At 41.7% G+C, this 20552-nt stretch overlaps 1 protein-coding gene across 1 annotated transcript; it reads right to left on the reverse strand.

The window, feature by feature from the left end:
- Positions 1-1548: 1548 nt before the first annotated feature.
- LOC106373775 lies at positions 1549-4575 on the reverse strand. Its single transcript, XM_048746205.1, has 9 exons — positions 4439-4575; positions 4232-4329; positions 3963-4116; positions 3752-3864; positions 3586-3651; positions 3384-3474; positions 2799-2863; positions 2130-2632; positions 1549-1964 (listed from the first exon to the last, which is right to left on the reverse strand). The coding sequence occupies exons 1-8, from the start codon at positions 4440-4442 to the stop codon at positions 2432-2434; spliced, it is 792 nt and encodes a 263-aa protein (XP_048602162.1). The 5' UTR covers positions 4443-4575; the 3' UTR covers positions 1549-1964; positions 2130-2431.
- Between the last annotated feature and the right edge of the window lie 15977 nt (positions 4576-20552).

A 20552-nucleotide genomic window follows, 5' to 3' on the forward strand; every position in this document is an offset into this window, starting at 1 on the left:
TACCATATTGATTAATATGCATAGATTTGGATACCTATATCTTGACTTTTCTTTGGTACTGACGTGTGTATCATCCTCTTTATCAAGCCTAGTCCATCCAAAATCAGAATCTCCCATCTTGTTTCTATCTTGCTTAAAGAAGGAAAAATATCATCTGATTTTCTGGAAAGCTTTCCTGAAACTATACATATGCTTCCTGAAATTTTTCTGAACACTAGACAGCTTCACAAGCACAAGCAACAAGAGACTCATAAGAAAATTCAAGAGCCTACCAAAGATATCAACATGCCTAAGCAGAACAAGACACCAAGCATAAAAGTTTCAAAATTTGTTACCATCCAATTTTCTGGAAGGCTTTCCTGAAACTACACAAATGCTTCCTGAAATTTTTCTGAACACTAGACAGCTTCACAAGCACAAGCAACAAGAGACTAACAATGTCATAAGCAACATTTCCTAAACACATTACAATAGATGTAAACAAACAACAAATGAATATGTAAGCATGGATATAAAAGTAGAAATTAAAGAAGAAATCAAAATAACTTATCACTTAGGAAAGCTAAGCTTAAGACAGTAAGAGTAGCAGCAATGATGGCAAGAGGTCGGGAGATAATAGCAAGACCTGAGTGTTCAACACAGCTCCAGAGAATCATTAATCATATTTCTCAATCAGTGCTTTAAAAATGACACAGAAAGGCTTTGTCATTCTATTGAACATGTTAAAGGCATAACCAAATCCCATCAAGATAGAAAGTTTTGGAGAAGATAAAATGAATTACCTTAGCTTTTGTACTACTCAAAGTGAATCCTGAATTGCTTTGTTTTATATGTTCAATTAATACAACAAAACAAACTTATTAGTTCTCAAACCATTATCGTTGAAGATTGAAGCCTCATATTTGAATCTCAAAACTCTAGACTTTGGAATCATACCGAGATGGCGTTGGAGAATCAAAGCTTCGTGATTTCGTCGAAGTTGATGATAGTGCTTGTCGTTGCAGGAGTTAATTGGGATTTCGTCGCCTTGGTGCCGCCGTCGTGAGAGAGATCGGACATAATATAATCAAAGCTTCGTGCTTTCGTCGGAGATGATGACAGTGCTCGTCGTCGCTGGAGTTGATGGTAGTGCTCGTCGTCGCCGGAGTTGATGACAGTGCTCGTCGTTTTGGTGCCGCCGTCGTGAGAGAGATATCGTAGGAGAAGACGCCGAGAGAAGACGCGTCTTTTTTTTGTTAGTTGTATTATTTATTGAGGGTATTAGAGTCTTTTGAACAGTTAATGAATGTTATTTTTCTGGCTTTTAGCTTCCTATTTTTGAAACAAAAACTAAAAAGATGCTATTATGGATAATTGCCCACATTATTATACAATGAATTATATAAAACATTTTTTTATGTAGGTAAATCAGAACCACGGTTGGGACTCAAACCTGTGCCGAAAGCTTTGAGATTTGAGACTGTGGCCGGTTCAATGCAAACAGCTTCCTTGTTATAGCAAGATTTTATGATTCATAGAAAATTAATAGAACAGAAAAATATTAATCAGTAAGATATTAAAGTTTTTTTATTCAACTATTGAAAACCACATTATATATGATGTGTAAATCACAACATAATGTCACAAGCCACAGTTACCAATTGCTATGATTGGTTGGATACATACACACACACACACATGTATTACATATTTGACATTACCACTCCTGATCAGAGTCCGGACAAAGAATCTGTGGAGTGGATATTGATCCTTTTCAGTTTCACTTAATGTGGAAAAGGTAGTGAACCACAGCAATGGAAGTAGCCGTCCGCATCATACCAAAACCTCTTTGAGATCTGAGCTTCTCTGATTAGATATTCACCCCAATCTTTTCCCCCAAACTCTTTGTGTATCTCTCGTGCATCAAATGTATTTGATTTCCTTTCATCCCTTCTATAGGTTGTATTCATCAGCGTGACATGTAGCTGCAAGAGAAAAAAAAAAGGGAACAGAGGCATGAAGGAGCAAATATGAGACCATATTACTTCACTCATTCTCTCGTAAACGAGAGTTTTTTTCAGTTTCAAATACAAAGGAATACTCAAAAGGCAAAGGAGTAAATAATAAGAGTAAACAATAAAACCATTTACCTTCAAGTGTAGCTTTGCATCTCTCCCAGCAAATCCAGCATTTGCAAATGCATCAATGATAGTATCTGAAGTTTTTTTATTAATCAGTAAGATATTAAAGTTTTTTTATTCAACTATTGAAAACCACATTATATATGATGTGTAAATCACAACATAATGTCACAAGCCACAGTTACCAATTGCTATGAGTGGTTGGATACATACACACACACACACATGTATTACATATTTGACATTACCACTCCTGATCAGAGTCCGGACAAAGAATCTGTGGAGTGGATATTGATCCTTTTCAGTTTCACTTAATGTGGAAAAGGTAGTGAACCACAGCAATGGAAGTAGCCGTCCGCGTCATACCAAAACCTCTTTGAGATCTGAGCTTCTCTGATTAGATATTCACCCCAATCTTTTCCCCCAAACTCTTTGTGTATCTCTCGTGCATCAAATGTATTTGATTTCCTTTCATCCCTTCTATAGGTTGTATTCATCAGCGTGACATGTAGCTGCAAGAGAAAAAAAAAAAGGGAACAGAGGCATGAAGGAGCAAATATGAGACCATATTACTTCACTCATTCTCTCGTAAACGAGAGTTTTTTTCAGTTTCAAATACAAAGGAATACTCAAAAGGCAAAGGAGTAAATGATAAGAGTAAACAATAAAACCATTTACCTTCAAGTGTAGCTTTGCATCTCTCCCAGCAAATCCAGCATTTGCAAATGCATCAATGATAGTATCTGAATTAGGGAGTTAAAAGAATTCGACAGATCTTGCAAACTGAGACTAGGATATAAATCCATGTGGATATATAAACTAACTTTTCCTAAATTGTTTTGCAATGAAATAATACAAAAATACTTTTTGCAGAGTAAAATTTTCGTAGAAAAATCTACTCAAAACATTTTATATTAACTTGTAAAAGACTATAATACAGCAAAATAGTATATTTAGCAGAAATAATATTTACCTGTATTTTTCAATCACAAAGATTATTTTACAATTTTAGAGTAAATAATATAAAACAATTAAAGGATATTAATAGTGATTTCGTTTTAAAAAGGATATGCCATTTATAATAACATTTCATAATTAATAAAAAGCTTTAAAACATTTATACTAAGCATGGCTTTAAATATAAAAATGAATTTAGAGGTATGTTGAAGATGGTATGAGTCAATGCTTTAAATTTTTTTTTTTGTCTATCTTAAACCAAAGGGACATGAGTAAAAAGAATAAGTTTTGGAGATAATACGATGCGACAAGCCCTTAGCAGCCGGCCTTCATCCCCAACTTCTTCAACAGGTGCATAAAGCACGCGGGTTTTCTCTAAAGATCCATTCATAGAACTCTTAACAAGAGAAAAACATACAAACCAGACCATTGGGGATTAAGTTAAAGTTTGTGTTTCAAGCCACTAGAAATACTGTAGTAACGTAAAGCCAAATATGTTCCATCTTACCAATCCTTCAAGTCGTATGAAGACAGGACGGTTATCCAAAGCATACATCACACTCGCAGAAATACTCTTAATTTTCAAAAAGAAAAAGATAAAGACCTCAATCATCAAAACCAATCCTATAAAAGATGCATACAATATCTCTTAACTCACAGGAAACTAACTCTACCTTAAGGATATCCTGAGCTGCATCCACAGCTTCCTTGTTTACTAGCCTTAACATAACCACAGTCAAGTGTAAACTATTTGGCGAAATAAACATCCTGTTCTCGATTCCCATTTCTGTTTAATGTCAAAGATGTCATGTCAGGTCATGAAAAAAAAAATTATATTAAACGCTACATTATTAATTTGTGTACTTTGGTTTTGTTTGATCTTACCATCCAAAGTGCTCTGAAACTTCAAAGGTTTCTTATCCTTATTGTCACCCAATATAGAATTCCGAAAAGTCTCAACCTTTTCTTTAAGCTCAGGGTGTATGGCTAATGGAAATGAGATAAAGTGTGTGTACAGTTCTCTATAAACTTGTACAATCTGATATACCAACAATTTCAAGATTTCAGTGATCATCGTAAGTAGGAAAGAAAAACCAAGAACGAGATTGGGGATTAGGCTGATGATTAAGAATCTCAAAAATAGATCAGCAAACCTGTTTGCCTTTGGAGACATGTGGACTGGGATGATCAGTGGAAGATCCCCCGTGATTCCCTAATGATAAATTCTGCTTTGACGAGTCCTTGAACAAATCTGTTTTCACATGATTGTCATCCGATCGATCATACACAATAAAACTACACAAGCATAATCCAAAAACGTACTAGCCGAGAACAAGCAAGACAGAGAGAGATAATTGTACCCATAGCATGATCTAAGATTTTGCCGCGTTTAAGACTTTCCAGTTTCTCGTTAAAAGTCCTGTTTTCGAACGTATAAATAAGACGTGGTCGACGACCCCACCAAGATACAAGGCTTTTCCACTAAGTTTCATGATACAAAGCTTTTCAACTAAGTTGTTTTCTTGACCCAAAAAAACATAAATGAGAGTTAGTCGACGACCCACCAAACCATATTGTGAAACAAGGCTTTTCAACTAGAAAATATTGGCAAAGTGGGTCACTTTCGAGTTTATAATTCGGGCTTTGGGCCGCGCGGAGTTTTAATTCGGCAAATGGGTCGCGTGTATTTGTGACCCTATGCGACTTGAGAGCAAAAGACGAAACGATCCTTGCTCCAGCTGCGGAATATCGGAGATGCCGCAGCTCTCTCGCACGTGAGAATTTCGACGACTTTCCCGGTTCCCGAAAAACCCGGGTCATTAACTTCGTCGTCTTATCTGCACTGGGCGGTAAACGACCTTCTGGTAAATTCATTTACTGTGAAAGTCTGAGAGGACTATTCGTCTTTCGACCTAGATCCACCAGTGTTCCCTAGCCTGTCGGAGCCGTTGGAGAATCTTCCTTGTCGATAATTAGACCCCAGACAACGCCTGCAGTGATGAAGAAGTCCAAGCTAAGTCAGACAACCATTCGTCGTCGGGCCAGATCCTCTAGAGAGGAGCTCCCGGAGCGCCCTCCTGCGAAACAGCAGCGCTATCCGGGTATGTGTTTCGTCCACCTCCGTTCATGTGGACTCCGTCTTTGCATGTCATCGGACAGATTCTTTAGTAATGATTAGTCGACACCGTTTTGTGTTCGAAGCAATTTATTTGAGTTATCGAAGCCATTTATTTGAGTTATCCATTTTTCTTCTATTTGTAGATTCTGGATCTGAGGACGGCCCCGGTGGTGGTGAATCCACAGGGGGACAATTCTCTGATGGGGTGCCTTCATCTGTGTTGCCATGTAGACTGTTCGCATATGGTGCGTACCCGACAAACTTGCGAGTAAACATCTACTCAAAATCACACGTCATCGGTTATGTTGCTGCTGCTCTAAAGGGGACGGATGCGATGGACACTTTGATGGCTTCCCAGTTTTGGGGGCTGTTTCAGCTTCCCGTTGTACGCTGCCAGAACTCTACGAAGCTCATCGGCTGCCTCCTCAGCAGACAGCTCGTTACGGCTCGCAGGCACAAGTTCTGGTTCACCTTCGGGCCCGATCCACTACGTTTCTCGCTGGATGAATTCCGAGACGTTACATGTTTGAACTGCGGAGCTTTCGATGTTCAGGATTCGGAAGTATCTGAATCTGTTCATCCGACGATGTGGAACAAACTCTTTGATACGGCTGTCGGTAAGTTAACAGTCCTGAGTGTACTGCGCATGTTGGGAAATAAATATCTAGCTGTGGAGAAACGGCTCCCTTTGGCTCTGATCGCGTTGGTTGATGGTGTTCTCTGCCCCAGTAACAAAGATCTTAAACTAACGCCCAGGTACGTTGAGATGCTGTCAGACGTTGAGAGCTTTTTAGCGTATCCATGGGGTCGAGAGTCGTTCTTGACGACCGTGCCGCGTTTCCTGCCTCCCCTTGTTGTCGCACCAGGTGAGAACCCACTGCATGTGATGCGTGATCGGCTATCCCAAAAGACAACAGTTTGCTATGGGTTTCCACTTGCTCTGCAGTTGTTCGTATTTGATGATGTGCCTCTGCTATTGGAGAAAATTCCCGACGCAGGGAACACCGCCACTTTCATTGATTCCCCCGGAGCTTGCTCTTCGCCGTCCACTATTCTCACAGTCAATGAAATAGTTGTTGTTTTCCCTTTGTTTTTAATACAGCGGATGCAAAAATACAGTGAAGTTAACGGTTACGGCTTTTGTGGTTAACGTGTCTTCCATTGCTTTTTGCCTGGCTGCAGCTCTCTGTCCACTTCACCGTGATTCCTGATGAGGAACGGCTGCTGTTGGTGGACCAGAATGAAGATAGGCAAGTTACTTCTTTGGTGCAGAAGTTGTTTTGTGGGGAAACATTCAAACCTAACGACTTTCCAGGTGGTGACCAGTCGTTTTCCCCCAAGTTTAAGGTTCCAGACGCTGCCCAGGGGGAGGGAGTTTGTCCCACTCCTGTACGCCAGATAAATTTGCGACCGCGTAATACAACGCCCATTGAAGTTGAAGATATTTCTTCTTCTGGAAACAGCGGAGAAGAGAATCGTCAATGCTCAGAGAGGTGTACGCATGAAAATTTAAAACATTGGATATCCCAGCGGTTTGAGGGGATGGGGAACAATATTGAAGAGTTGCGGACACTGATTTGCAAGAGTTTCGGTCTGCCCGAGGGGAGCAAACGCAACGCTAGGAAGAGGAAAGCGATGGATGATCCGCAGGTGCGTCACACTCCATCTCCTGATGATAGTATTGTGGGTGAAACCGAGGGGCAAAACAGGAAGGGGAAAAAAAGGAAAACGGTTGGCACTCGGCATGTTGGGAAAAAAACGTTGCCTCGGCATCGAGGTGGAAAGGAGGTGACAAAGGTTGTACGCTGAAGTTATTTTTTCGCATAATATACAAATTCGTGGTCATTTACTGTCCTGACACCTTTGCCGTATTCCAGGAATTGAGCAGGAAGAACCCACCCTCATCAGAGAGAGAAAGTGGTCACCAGAATGATGATGATCATGGAAAAGAAAACGAGTCTGACAGTGCACGTTTTCCACCATCCGGCGGAAACAAAGGCGATCAGGTAATCTGATAGATAGTTTTATTGTTGTGTTATTGCTTAGAGTTCTAACCCAGCGCTGGGGGGGGGGGGGGTCAGCAGCAAGAAACACAATTGAATGCCCTCGTCCTGTTTGGAGATGTATTAGATGTTGAGCCTGAGTCCTATGTGTTACCAGCAGAGGTTCGTTTGCATCTTAATTAGTTGTGTAGTGTTTGGCTAAGTAGTGGTAATAACAATAGTTGTGAATATTTGCGGATTCCTTCTACCTTCCAGCATGCGGTAACCTCCCCGGGGTCATTGCGGAAAAGAAACCCAACGTACCGGTATGAGCAAGGCTCCCTAGTCGCATGGGAGAAAACAAAGCCGAACTGTTACAGTTCGGTTGGTAGTGTACGCTCCTTTCATCCTTCATGGGATGGAAACCCCTCCTCGAAATCTAAGGTTGCATCCACCGGAATTGAAATGTGTTCGCTACTGATTATATCATAGACAGTAGTTATATATGTCACATTAAGTTTGGCCTGTTATTGTTGTACATTACTTGAAGAGCGTTATTAACGGATCTGATGCAGGAAAGAAGTGCTCCAGAAGGTGGGGAGGGCCATCAAAAATGGGTAGGTGCTCCACCGGTGGGCTATGAGTCCGGTCAAACATCAAATCAGAATGATGGATAGGGGCTTGAACAAGTCTCTGCTCCTATGGGGTTTGTTGAGGCACTTGTGAAGGAGATCAACTCTGAAATCCGGGGGGCGGACGAGGTAGTTATATCTTAGGCAATGGTTTAGGTCTGTTGTTGTTTGACAATTCTCAATTACCGCGTAATTAACTGATTCGAAATTGCAGGAAATAAGGACAACGAGGGATGGGGAGGGTGCACAGCCAAAAGAAAACGAGTCGGTAGCTGCCCGCATGACACCAACGGCCGGGATTGACTTTGCGCAGGTGATGTGCATTTTATTATTGATGTACACATTCACATTTTATTTTGGGTGTACACCTGTTGACATAGGTTACTGACTCCATCTAGAAAACGGGTGCCGACAACAGTGGTGAGTCCGGTCAAACATCAAATCAGAATGAAGGAGAGAGGCTTGAACAAGTCTCTGCTCCTATGGGGTTTGCTGAGGCACTTGTGAAGGAGATCAACTCTGAAATCCCGGGGGCGGACGAGGTAGTTATATCTTAGGCAATGGTTTAGGTCTGTTGTTGTTCGACAATTCTCAGAGAGCGTAATTAACTGATTTGAAATTTCAGGAAATAAGGGCAACGAGGGGTGGGGAGGGTGCACAGCCAAAAGAAAACAAGTCTGTGGCTGCCCGCATGACACCAACGGTGGGGATTGGCTTTGCGCAGGTGGTGTGCATTTTATTATTGGTGTACACATGTACATTTTATTTTTGGTGTACACCTGTTGACATAGCTTACTGACTCCATCTAGAAAACGGGTGGCGACAACGGTGGTGAGTTCGTTGAGGAGGATCCTGACGGTGGTGAAGAAGCGAGAGGACGGCAGACAAACAGCCCCAATCTGTTGTCTCCGTTGAAACATCTAATATGGAGTTTCCAAAGCCTGTGGAGGCGGTTGGAAAAGTTGCTCCTCCCAAGGCGGGTGGTGAGGCAAGTGTTAAGGAGATCAACGCTGAATTACAGGGGATGGAGGACGAAGAGAGATATGACAGTTGTAAAGACGACATGTCCACTGATAGCCAGATACAAGAGAACCCACGTGGTCTGTGTGGTGAAACGGATGCGGACTCTGAAGATGTGGGCAGTGGTGGTAAATGGCATCGCATGAGATCCAACAAGATTTCGGGAGTGTACACGCCTGACCCAAGGGTGAAAAAGTTGTTTAAGAGCGAGGAGAAGGTTGAGTATAAGCCCATTGCCAAAACGAATCGAACACAGTTTAAGAAGTTTGCCGAAATTTTGAGGGAAAACCCCGAGCAGTAAGTTTCTAACTCTTTTTAAGGTTATATACATACACTGGTGCATAAGTTCCTGATTGTTGGTTAAATTTGCAGGATGTGGGATATCGCTACCGGTCACTCTATGTGAAATCACTTCTTCCTTGAAATTGCTGAACCGGGGAAATGGATGTCTGACGAGGTACTATTAAGCTCTGCATCGTCGTCACATTATACTCGTGACAGTCATCTTATGTAACTAATATTTGTTACATATTTTTTTTGGGACAGCACATGCATGTGATTATGAACATGTTGCGGAGGCGTCGCGGGATTTATCTACAGAAGGAGAGGATGGTGATCTTGGATCAGTACTTTATAAAAACCATTCAGTCAAACTGGAGTGCCTTTAGCGCAGACAATGATAAGCTGCAGTTCGAATGGGGGAAAAACATAGCACAGTATGTGACAGGAAAGAGCAAGGGGCAGAAAATGAAGTTGGGACTTGGCCGCGATGTCGACACCGTGTACACCCCGATGAATTGGGGTGGAGATCACTGGGTTGGTCTTTGCATTAAGCTGACTGAAGGTCATGTGACGGTATTTGATTCCTATGTTCCTCATACTGAGATCGAGGTTACGGAAGGACATATGTGTTCGGTTGTACAGTCGTTGTCTTATATATTAGAAAAATATGCGGGGCATAAATGCTATAGGGTGAAGGAAGGTCTTCGAATTTACTCTTGGAGCCGCGCAGAAGGCATTTATCACAACAAAAGGGGTGGCGACTGTGGGCCATGTGCATGCTGACGGCTTAACGGAGGAAATGAGTCGGATTACCGACAAAGATGTTGACAGATTTCGAGAGCAGTATGCAATGGACTGCTATGAAGAATTTGTGGGCGATGCTAAAGTAAACAATGAGTAAACTTGAAGATGTTTTCTTTGTCAGAATGTTGTTCTAACCCAATCGTACTTATGTTTGTGTGAACGAAATGGAACTTAATGGTATATTTATGGTGTGTTTGTGTGATTATGCGTTTATGATCATCGAGAAACAAAAAAGTTTATCGGTATTGACTTTGGTATTTCTAGATATGTACACCTGAGTTAAAACGCTGCACACCAACTACATGTGTTGACTTTGGTAGACCTTGTAACCGTCGTACACCGTTGTTGTAATGTTGTTGTAACTACATGAAGGTATACATCATTGAACAAAATGATTGCGAATGTTATTGTGTTATAATTAGAACTATTTGTGATGTTTGATTGTATTATATAAAGTCACATCATTGAACAAAATGAACTACATGTATTGTCGGTAGTAGACCTTGTAACGTTTGGTGTACAATATAAAGTGAAACGTTTTGTTTGGTCTTTAAAAATCGTACAGCATTGGCGTAATGATGCACACCAAGTCTGACATTTCACATCAACCATATGTATTGACTTTCTTAGACCTTGTAACGGTTGTTGTATTATATTATGTAAAACGCATTGTTTGGTTTATAAATCGTCTACACCGTTGTTTTAATGTTGTACACCGAGTCTTATCTTTTCATGATAACTGTATGAGTAAAGAAACGATAAACCAATGTTGGAGTTTGTCTCCTAGCTTTGATGGTATACGTCACTTTCCAAAATAACAGCTAATGTTATACTTGACAACGGAATTAGAACAATGCTTAATGTGGTAAATGCATTACAACAAATAATAATTACTGCCAACTGTCGAAGGGTGGAAAACTCGTGGCGCAACGAAAATCCCGGAGAAAAAGACCAACCTCTTTTATCCAGAAGCATCGGTTACACATGTCTTCAGTCTTGCTTAACTCCATCTGCCACAGATCCCAATCGAAATCCAATGTAGGTGCACATGGGCAATTATAAAACAAAGGTCGATCTGTTGACATGAACATGAACTTCTTTGTTAAGAACCCCTCGTTAACGACAGGCACCCACGGGGCATCATCCATTCTAACAAGCCATCCAATTGTACCAACTGCTTCTCTAGTAAAACTAGCGAAGTATTCCTCATCATCCCAGTAAAGTTTGCGAGTCATTGCATAGGTATACAACGCTCGTTCGTATCCAGCATCCGCTGCTCTCTTCATCAAAGCAAGACCTTCTTCGTGGCATTCTAGGACGTAGAAATACTCAACACCCTTGATGTAAAGAGTACTTGGGTTTCCTACATCGTAGCATCTTCTCAACAACGTATCACGCAAGCCTGTCCACCAAGGGTATTTATACAGATCAAACGAAGAATAGACGTCAGGCGTGTCTGCCAGCGCACGCATTGACTTACAAGTAGATCTGAGTCTATACAGAGCTTGAAAGGAATTTTTTGCGATGCAGGAGACAATCAATTGTTGGATTTCTGAAGGGAGATCTAGAAAAGTCATCTCTGCCATTATAGCCAGATTGTGTTTTCAGCGTTGTGCAAATGATGTCCAAAATTCAGTAATTATAGTGAGCGGACGGCGGCAAGCGAAGGGTTGTCTATTTACGATGGTCACGCCCATATAAGTCATTATATCGAGGAGACGCATTGAACCTATACCGAGATAAACAAAATAATGGATTTTTTATTGACCCTTTAAAAATGATTTGACAGTGTTAGGTTTCAAATATAGGTGGGACAATAAATTCTCGTATTAACCTCACACGTTTTCTCTACAAACCTGTCTATTAAATTACTATAATCCCTCTCATACCAACCATAAAACAGACCACAAAAAAACACCAACAATTGACCCCAATAGTATGGAAGCTCACATACTCCCAAATCTTCCCCAGGAAATTGTGTGCAAAATCATTGACCTTGTCGGAGAGGAATCATTTTACAATCTTGGCCCTTTTCTGCGGGCTGGAAAACGCGGTTACGCCCTCGCACACGAGCCCTCAGCCTTGAAGAAGTGCGATGTTAGTGAAATGGAGGACGGGTTCGTCACATTTCAAATACGCCAAAGTTGTCAGTTCCGGGAGTTTCATCACAAATGTGTCAGTGCTGGCAACAGAAAGGCAATCTACTACGAAGGTCTCCTTACAGCACCGAGCATAGGACTTAAGGAGAGTATTAAAATATTGGAATCAAATGTCCCAATGCATGGATTCTCAATCCTAGATGTCGCCATATTTAATGTTTGTCTTGGCAACGACAAGGAAGCGAGCAAAGTGTTTCAGCTGTTCGCAGCATATCACCATGACCTTCGATCGGATGATACTTGTGAAATGGGAGAATCCATAGAGAACCAATTGAAAGCCTTTGGAGCGGAAGACCTGAACTGCAACAAATATGGGGAATCTTTCAAGTTCCCGGATGATGGCGTTATCAAGACACCCAGGTGCGTGTATGGCCATGATTACGCAGACAACTTAGAAGGTAATTGCAAAAACTGCAGGCTATTTTTGATCTTCTAGATCCAATTTGAGAAAAAAATTGAAACCCTAAAAATGTCGACTTCGTCATCTGCATCCACCCATCGCAGCCGTCGTGAATACAACACCACAAGTTCAGATTACCGCTCAAGTTCCTCAGCTGAGCCGGCCGAGGAAGAACCTCGTTTCATGACATTTGAAGCGCGGCTACAAGCCAGTCGGATGTTCTTTATCGCCGGACCACCCGTGCCAAACCCATGGTCTAATCGTCATTTAACTGAAGTAAGCTTCCGTAAGTATCAACAACTTTGCTTACGAGGGTTTTTAGTCCAAGGGATATTAGTGTTAGATGATCCGGGATTTGCTGAGGCTCGCTCAATAGTAGAAAATGTTGGGTGGATGTACACTGTTTTGCATGTGCGGCCTATCTGTCCAAGGGTGGTTAGAGAATGCATCTCTAACCTATACGGTTCGGACGCGGGCGTTTATATCAGGGGATGCCGTTTCGATTTCGACCCCGTTGTGATTAATCAACTATTTATGACTCCAATTGTGGAACAACCTCACACATGGGAGGATGGTGATCTGTCGCAGGCAATTGCGTTCCTAACTGGTGGCCGTTGTACTCACTGGGAGCCTTTCTCCCTAACACAGCTCCTCCCACAGTATCTTTGCCTCTACTAACTGTGTGAGTTAAACTGGCTACCTGGATTCCATGTAGATGCAATGCTAAAAAAGCGTCTTCGTTTTCTCTTCGCGTTTGTAAGAGAAAAGCCGATAGACTTTGGTCGACTGGCTTATGACCAGATCATCGAAATGTCTCGTCAGTCTAATGCGGACAAGAAAATTGTTCTCCCCAACTTGATCTATCAGACTCTCAATCTTCAAAGGGACATTTTGGCTCTTCCAGGTGATGAACCCCTAATTGGTCAGCTGCAAAATGTTAGCGGACTCGAGGCGGATCTTTCACTACGTAGGGGGAGAAGAGGTCGTATCCATTCCGATGATTGATAACTATAATTACATGTAATAGCTTCGGTTTCTGTCTGCAGTTTTTTGACAAACTCTATGCTACTCCAAGTTCTGTTTTCGGCTAGTACACTAAGTACTTTTTTTCCCTCTGTGTTGTTACTTTATTCGGATATAATATCTACTTTTGTTATTAATGTTATGCATCTATTGATCAACTATAGGTGTACAACAAATATGTGCTACAACCATAATATATTTAGTACGGAAAGCCCGTACACCTCAACACTAGTTCCGTACACCGTATCCAAACAAACACAGGTTCATCGGTGATCTACAATACAATAACATTCCAAAATGAGGTTAGTCGTTTTTATCAAAATACAGACTTTCTACATCCTCTATTCAGGGCTTAACTTCCTTGCAAGTGGTCTTCTTGTGACCTTCCTTAAAACAGTTTGAGCACTTGTTCGGCTTATGTTTTTTGCTCCCCCCCCCCTGATGTAAACAATAAAGTTGGTATAATTGGAGAATTTACTATACATTACTGAAATTATTGTTCAAAGTCAACACCACAGTCTTACCGGTATCTCTCCTGCGGACAGTTTACGTTTGATTCCTGGTCTTCCCTTCGTTCGTTTGGTCGTTGGTGGATAAAGATCAACCGTTAGTATTTCGGCTGGCACTTGAATATCCTTTGGATATGGAATCGGAAGTATGATACCCCTAACTGTTTCAGCCCATGTCTCCTTGAGATGGTGTTTGCAAACAAACATGGTGTACTGCATATTACGGCAAGAAGCAGCAGCAATGGCATGTCGGCATGGCAAACCAAGCTTTTGGAATTCGAGGCAAGTGCAAGTTCGTTTATCCAGATCAACCGTGAAACCAAAATTAGTTGGCCTGTGCGTAACTTTGAATAACCAAGTCGAACATGGCATAACTAAAAGGCCCGTTGACAGAACCAGCTGTTTGACCAGTATCTTTTGAATATTATCTGGAATATTTCCCTTCATCTTACTGATCTCGGTGCATCTGCTCACATACCATGTACACAGCTTCCGGCGAATAAACTCGAACAATGCCATTATAGGACTATCACGAGCGGGCAGAAGAGCATTATTCAACGATTCAGCAGCGTTAGAAGTCATCACGTTAAATCTCTCCCCTTCGAAATGTGAACGTGTCCATAGCTTCTTGTCGATCTTCTCCAAATAATCCCAGCATCTCCAATCCGTCAGTTTAATAAGCTCCATTATCTCCTTAAACTCCGAAACTCTAAACGCATCCCCAGCTCTGGGAACCATTGCTTTCTGTTGCAGCCCCTTAAACTTATCATTAACGTTACGCTGGAGGTGTACGAGACAAATACCATGGTGTGCACGTGGGTACCATTTATCTTTCGCTGCGAAAATTGATGCGCATCTATCTGATATTATACTTAAATCAGAACCATCCTCTACAATAGTAGATAACCTCTCGAAAAACCATGTCCAAGATTTTGTGTTCTCGCTTTCCACTACTGCGAAAGCAATCGGGAATACGCGGCTGTTAGCATCTTGTCCGCTGGCACTTAGCAAAACACCTTTGTACTTTCCAAACATGTGGGTGCCGTCCACCACTAGCACCTTCCTCAGGTACTTCAATCCATCGATGCATGCTTTCAGGGACATGAACGCATACTTAAACCTTGTTTTTCCTTCTTTGTCTTTTTCTGTTTTAATATCGGTGATTGTTCCAGGATTTGCTAGCTTGAGTACATGGAAGTACTGTGGTAGCATCTTGTATGAATCCTCTTCTGTTCCTTGCGCAGATGCAATCGCTAGTTCCTTCGCTTTCCAAGCTTTCCAGTATGAGCATGTATAGTTGAATTCTGTTCGCAACATTTCCGGAAGTTCCATAGCACGCGGCCCAGAGTAGAGCCTCTCGTATTTCGAACGCAATAGAGCTGCAAGCACTTTGGCTGTACCATGTTTTTTATACTTCCCTCTAACGTCGGCTACGCATACATGATTCAGAATTGCCTTTTTAACCAGATAAGTTGGAGAATCACCGAGTTGAACAGCCACTACTCTCCACTTGCATTCTTTTTCGTAGCATTTCGCCGTCAGTCGGCGTTTGCAATGCCTGAGCTTAAACGTGCACACCTTAGCAATTGCGTAGATAGCCAACTTCAACTTGCACTCCGTTTTGTGCTTGAACGTCCTTCCCACGTATATGTCAGAGTCATCCTTGCTGAAGTCAATGTCAAGAGGGTTGCAGCTGCTTCCATCCATTTCATTATACACACCATCTACATCATTATATCCATACATATCTGGTACTTGTATGCCTTTCATGAATGCTTCTCCACCATGAACTTGTCTAGTTGCGGTGACAGGAGGATCAACATCGTCCTCATCTTCGAGCTCACGGTTGTGCGTGTTATATTGTTTTGGAGGAGTTTCGAGACATATGTCACCACTTTCAACGGCCTCTGTTGCTTGATTGGGCGCACAACCAACGTCTGTAGGAGTACCACTCACATTATCTCCGGCTTTCGTCAATACTTCTTCACCCTGAAATGCGGCCGGCTGGGGAATAGGAGTGTCAACAACAGCATCATCATCATTATCTTCAGTCACCCGGGTGTGTTTGTTTTTAGATTGAGGGGGCGTCACAAGAACAACATCAACACCTACCTAGATCGGTGATTTCCACAGAAGAATCGTTATTTTTGGATATATATCCACCTCCACGTGATCGTTGCTTCTTACCACACGCCAATTTTGCAGCCCCTGTGCCACCAGGACGCCGAATACCCTTCCCACCAGACTGTCCACCACTTCTTCCTTTGCCTGGACCTTCTACAAAATCGTCGTCGTCGTCCGTCACGCAATCGTTTCTACAATAATCATGCCAGCCATTGTAGTCGTAATTGATATCATCGCCTTCATCTTCTGCAGCAACATCTTCGTGAGCTCCTCCATTATTTCCATTCTCCACTGAGACCTGTTCAACACTTAGCGTTCTCGTATCTTATATGAGACAGATTTGTTGAGGCAGATTATCTGGCGCCGTTTTTACTGCGTCTCCTTCTATGACTTTGCCTTCCTTATTCTCTCTATTATCCACTGCCAAGTCATCTCCACAAACATTCCCCTTTTCTTGCTCGCAATTCTCTGAATTAGCCCCACTCCCGTCGTCAAGAGTTTCTCCGCTTTTGTCTTGGTCCTTTGACGTCGCAACCATGCCGCCAGACTGAGAGTTGCGCTTATAGCTTTCTTCGATTTGCTGAACTTCCATCAAAAAGCAACATATTCATCAGGAGGTCGAATGGGTGCATTCATTTGGACCCGTATTACTCGTTCCGACCTTAGAAATATCATTTCTCCTCCAAGACTTTCTCTTAATGTTACGAAGAGATTGACGGATTTGTCTGCCCGGTGAAGCGCCTTGAAAATCCTGAAATCTTTGTCCGTTGCTATCTCGACGGGAGAAGCCAGTATGCCCACCATTTCACTCTCTCCATCATTCAGCCAATACGACATCTCGGCTAACACTTCCTTTCCCAAAAGCCCATACGCAGCTACAATACACGTTTTTAACTCCTCAGCACCTCTAATTCTGGACAAATCGACGGCTCTACCCATTCTATCATTGTCTATCTTGAAATCCCAAGCTCCATTGTCAAACATTATCCACCTCCCAGCCATAACCACAATGCAAGAATTACACAGACCAACGGTCCAATCATGAGCACCCGTTAGTGTCATTTGCCAAATAGAGGAAGCACACAATTGTAAAAACAAATACAGAAACTTATAGCTCAAAATTTGTACCTTCGCCAGTGTTGGTCCTGATTTCCTTACTACCTGTGCCACCACTACTTGACCCGACCTTCCGACCACCGCTAATTGTTTCCATCCTTTTCAGTTACGGTGGATAAGCATCGACGGCCTCAGAGGATGGGAATATATTCTTATCGTAGGGTTGCTTCTTTTAGTTGTACACCAGTTCTTAGCTGCTTCTCACCATTACCCAGTAGGCGTTTTATAACATATTAGTTTAATTAATATTACCACAAATATCAGAAAACAGTGAACGGCGGGAAAGGGAATGGTTAATATTACCTTTAACCTTTGCTACCGGTCACCCAAAAAAAAAAAAAAAAAATCTCGAACTCACACGTGCGGAAACTTCTGGGCCACTTGGGTCGCTAAGTCTTAGGGTCGTTTCGTCTGGGTCACTTTCAAGAGTTTCATGGGTCACGGCCCAGAACATTACGGGTCACAAGGCCAAATTCGTCACCGGTTTATTTCTCTCCCCCCCTTAGCGGCCCGTTTCGACAATTAAAACTTCCAGTGACCCACTTCGCCAATTAAAAACTTGAAGTGACCCTATGTCACAAGCGACTCTTTTCAACTAATTTTTATGATACGGTAGAAATTTTACAAATTAATAAATAAAATAAGGGTATTTTTCCACTACAAGAAAACATGCCCGTAACAACGAACATTTACGACGAAAATATTTCGTCGTAAATTTACATGGTCTTTACAATGAAATTAAGAGGAATATAACTTTCTTCGTAAACGCCATGTAAATTTACGACGAACTGATTTCGTCGTAAACTCCATGTAAGTTTACGACGAATGTACGTGGAATGAGAAATACGTCGTAATCATTACATCGACATTACAACGAAGCATGTTACCGTTATATTTAGGTGAAAACGTCTATTCAATGTGCTTTAACTTACCTAATTTCGTCGTAAAGTCGTTGTAAATAATATGTTAAAACCATGTAAAATCCATGTAAAATATTCCTTGTAAAATCGTTGTTATATTTCAACTACCCAACTCGAAAATTTCTCTATATATATGTCATTTCCCACATCTCTCTTCCTCACAACACACAAACGGGAGAAAAAAAAATCCGAAAAACAAAATCAGAAAAAAAAGATTTCAAAAAAAAATCTAAGAAAAAAATGGCCGGTGGCGGTAGTATTTACGAGTTACGGAGTTGGATGTATTTGCACAAAGATTCCGACGGGAGGGTGACGAACGCATTTCTGAGCGGGCTAGAGACATTCATGCACCAGGCGGGCTGTACACCGATCACACAGGAAAGCGGTAAGATGTTCTGCCCCTGTCGGAAATGCAAGAATTCAAAATTTGCACGTAGTGAAACTGTATGGAAGCATTTAGTAAACAGAGGATTTACACCACAGTACTACATTTGGTATCAACATGGAGAGGGTTATGGGGGAAATGAAGCTAGTAGTAGTAATAATAATTTTGAGGATGGTCATCATAGTGAAGAACCGAATCATTTGCATAATGAATATAATTATCATCAAGATCATGAGCAGATGGTAGATCATGATAGGGTTCAAGATATGATTAGTGATGCATTTTTAGAAACAACTACAACAATAGCTGATGGAACTGGAAATGTAGAAGAACCTAATTTGGATGCAAAAAGGTTTTATGAAATGCTAGATGCTGCAAATCAACCAATCTACACTGGTTGTAGAGAAGGTCTCTCTAAATTGTCTCTAGCAGCTAGGATGATGAATATTAAAACGGATCATAATTTACCTGAGAATTGCATGGATGCATGGGCGGAGTTGTTTAAAGAGTATTTGCCAGAAGACAACGTGTCTGCTGAATCTTATTATGAGATTCAGAAATTGGTTTATAGTCTTGGGTTGCCTTCGGAGATGATTGATGTTTGCATCGACAACTGCATGATCTACTGGAAAGAAGATGACAAGTTAGAAGAGTGTCGATTCTGCAAAAAACCACGATTCAAACCGCAAGGCCGTGGGAGGAATAGGGTACCGTACCAAAGGATGTGGTACCTACCAATTACAGACAGATTGAAAAGATTATATCAATCTGAGAGGACTGCTGCATCGATGAGGTGGCATGCGGAACATGTCCAGAGAGATGGTGAGGTTGCACATCCATCAGACGCAAGAGCGTGGAAACATTTCAACAAGGTACACGCAGATTTTGCTACAAATATTCGGAATGTCTATCTTGGGTTATGCACCGATGGATTTAGTCCATTTGGAATGTCTGGTAGACAATATTCTTTGTGGCCAGTCATTCTTACGCCGTACAATTTACCGCCGGATATGTGCATGGAACAAGAATTTCTATTTTTGACCATATTAATCCCTGGGCCGAAGCATCCAAAACGGTCTCTTGATGTTTTTCTTCAACCGTTGATAGAAGAGCTAAAGCAATTGTGGTCAGAAGGGGTGAGGACGTACGATTGTTCCTTGAAAAACAATTTTACGATGCGAGCAGTTCTGCTGTGGACGATAAGTGATTTCCCTGCTTATGGGATGTTGTCTGGCTGGACAACACATGGAAGATTATCTTGTCCATATTGTCTTGGATCGACGGATGCTTTTCAACTGAAGAATGGTAGGAAGAGTTGTTGGTTTGACTGTCATCGTCGCTTTCTTCCACTTGCCCATCCGTACAGAAGAAATAAGACATTGTTTCGGCACAAAAAAATTGTCAGAGACGGTCCTCCTCCATATCTCACCGGCCAGCAGATCGAAGCAGACATTGATTATTACGGAGCTCAGGAAACAGTTAAAGTTGGAGGAAATTGGCATGTTCCTGGAAATATGCCTGATGGATATGGTGTGTCTCACAATTGGCATAAGAAGAGTATATTTTGGGAGCTACCCTATTGGAAGGATCTTCTCTTACGCCACAATCTGGATGTCATGCATATTGAGAAGAACTTTTTTGAGAACATCATGAATACATTACTTAACGTCCCTGGGAAGACAAAAGATAACAAAAAGTCAAGGATGGACTTACCTGATATTTGCTCAAGAAGTGAGTTACATATCAAGAGCAATGGAAACGTTCCTGTTCCCATCTTCCGGTTGTCATCAGAAGCCAAAACAACCTTGTTTGACTGGGTTGCATCAGAAGTTAAGTTTCCTGATGGTTATGTTTCAAATCTGTCAAGATGTGTTGAACGAGGTCAAAAGTTCTCCGGAATGAAGAGTCATGATTGTCATGTGTTTATGCAACGACTACTTCCATTTGCTTTTGCCGAGCTCCTTCCAGCAAATGTCCATGAAGCACTTGCAGGTAATTAT

Source organism: Brassica napus, chromosome C1 (assembly GCF_020379485.1).
Source record: "Brassica napus cultivar Da-Ae chromosome C1, Da-Ae, whole genome shotgun sequence".
NCBI classification, from domain to species: Eukaryota; Viridiplantae; Streptophyta; class Magnoliopsida; order Brassicales; family Brassicaceae; genus Brassica; species Brassica napus.

Coding starts and splice junctions, on each gene's coding strand:
- LOC106373775 (XM_048746205.1), bottom strand. Junction 3,475..3,585: donor TCATACGACTTGAAGGATTG/GTAAGATGGAAC, acceptor TCTCTTGTTAAG/AGTTCTATGAATGGATCTTT. Junction 2,864..3,383: donor CCGGCTGCTAAGGGCTTGTC/GCATCGTATTAT, acceptor TCCCTAATTCAG/ATACTATCATTGATGCATTT.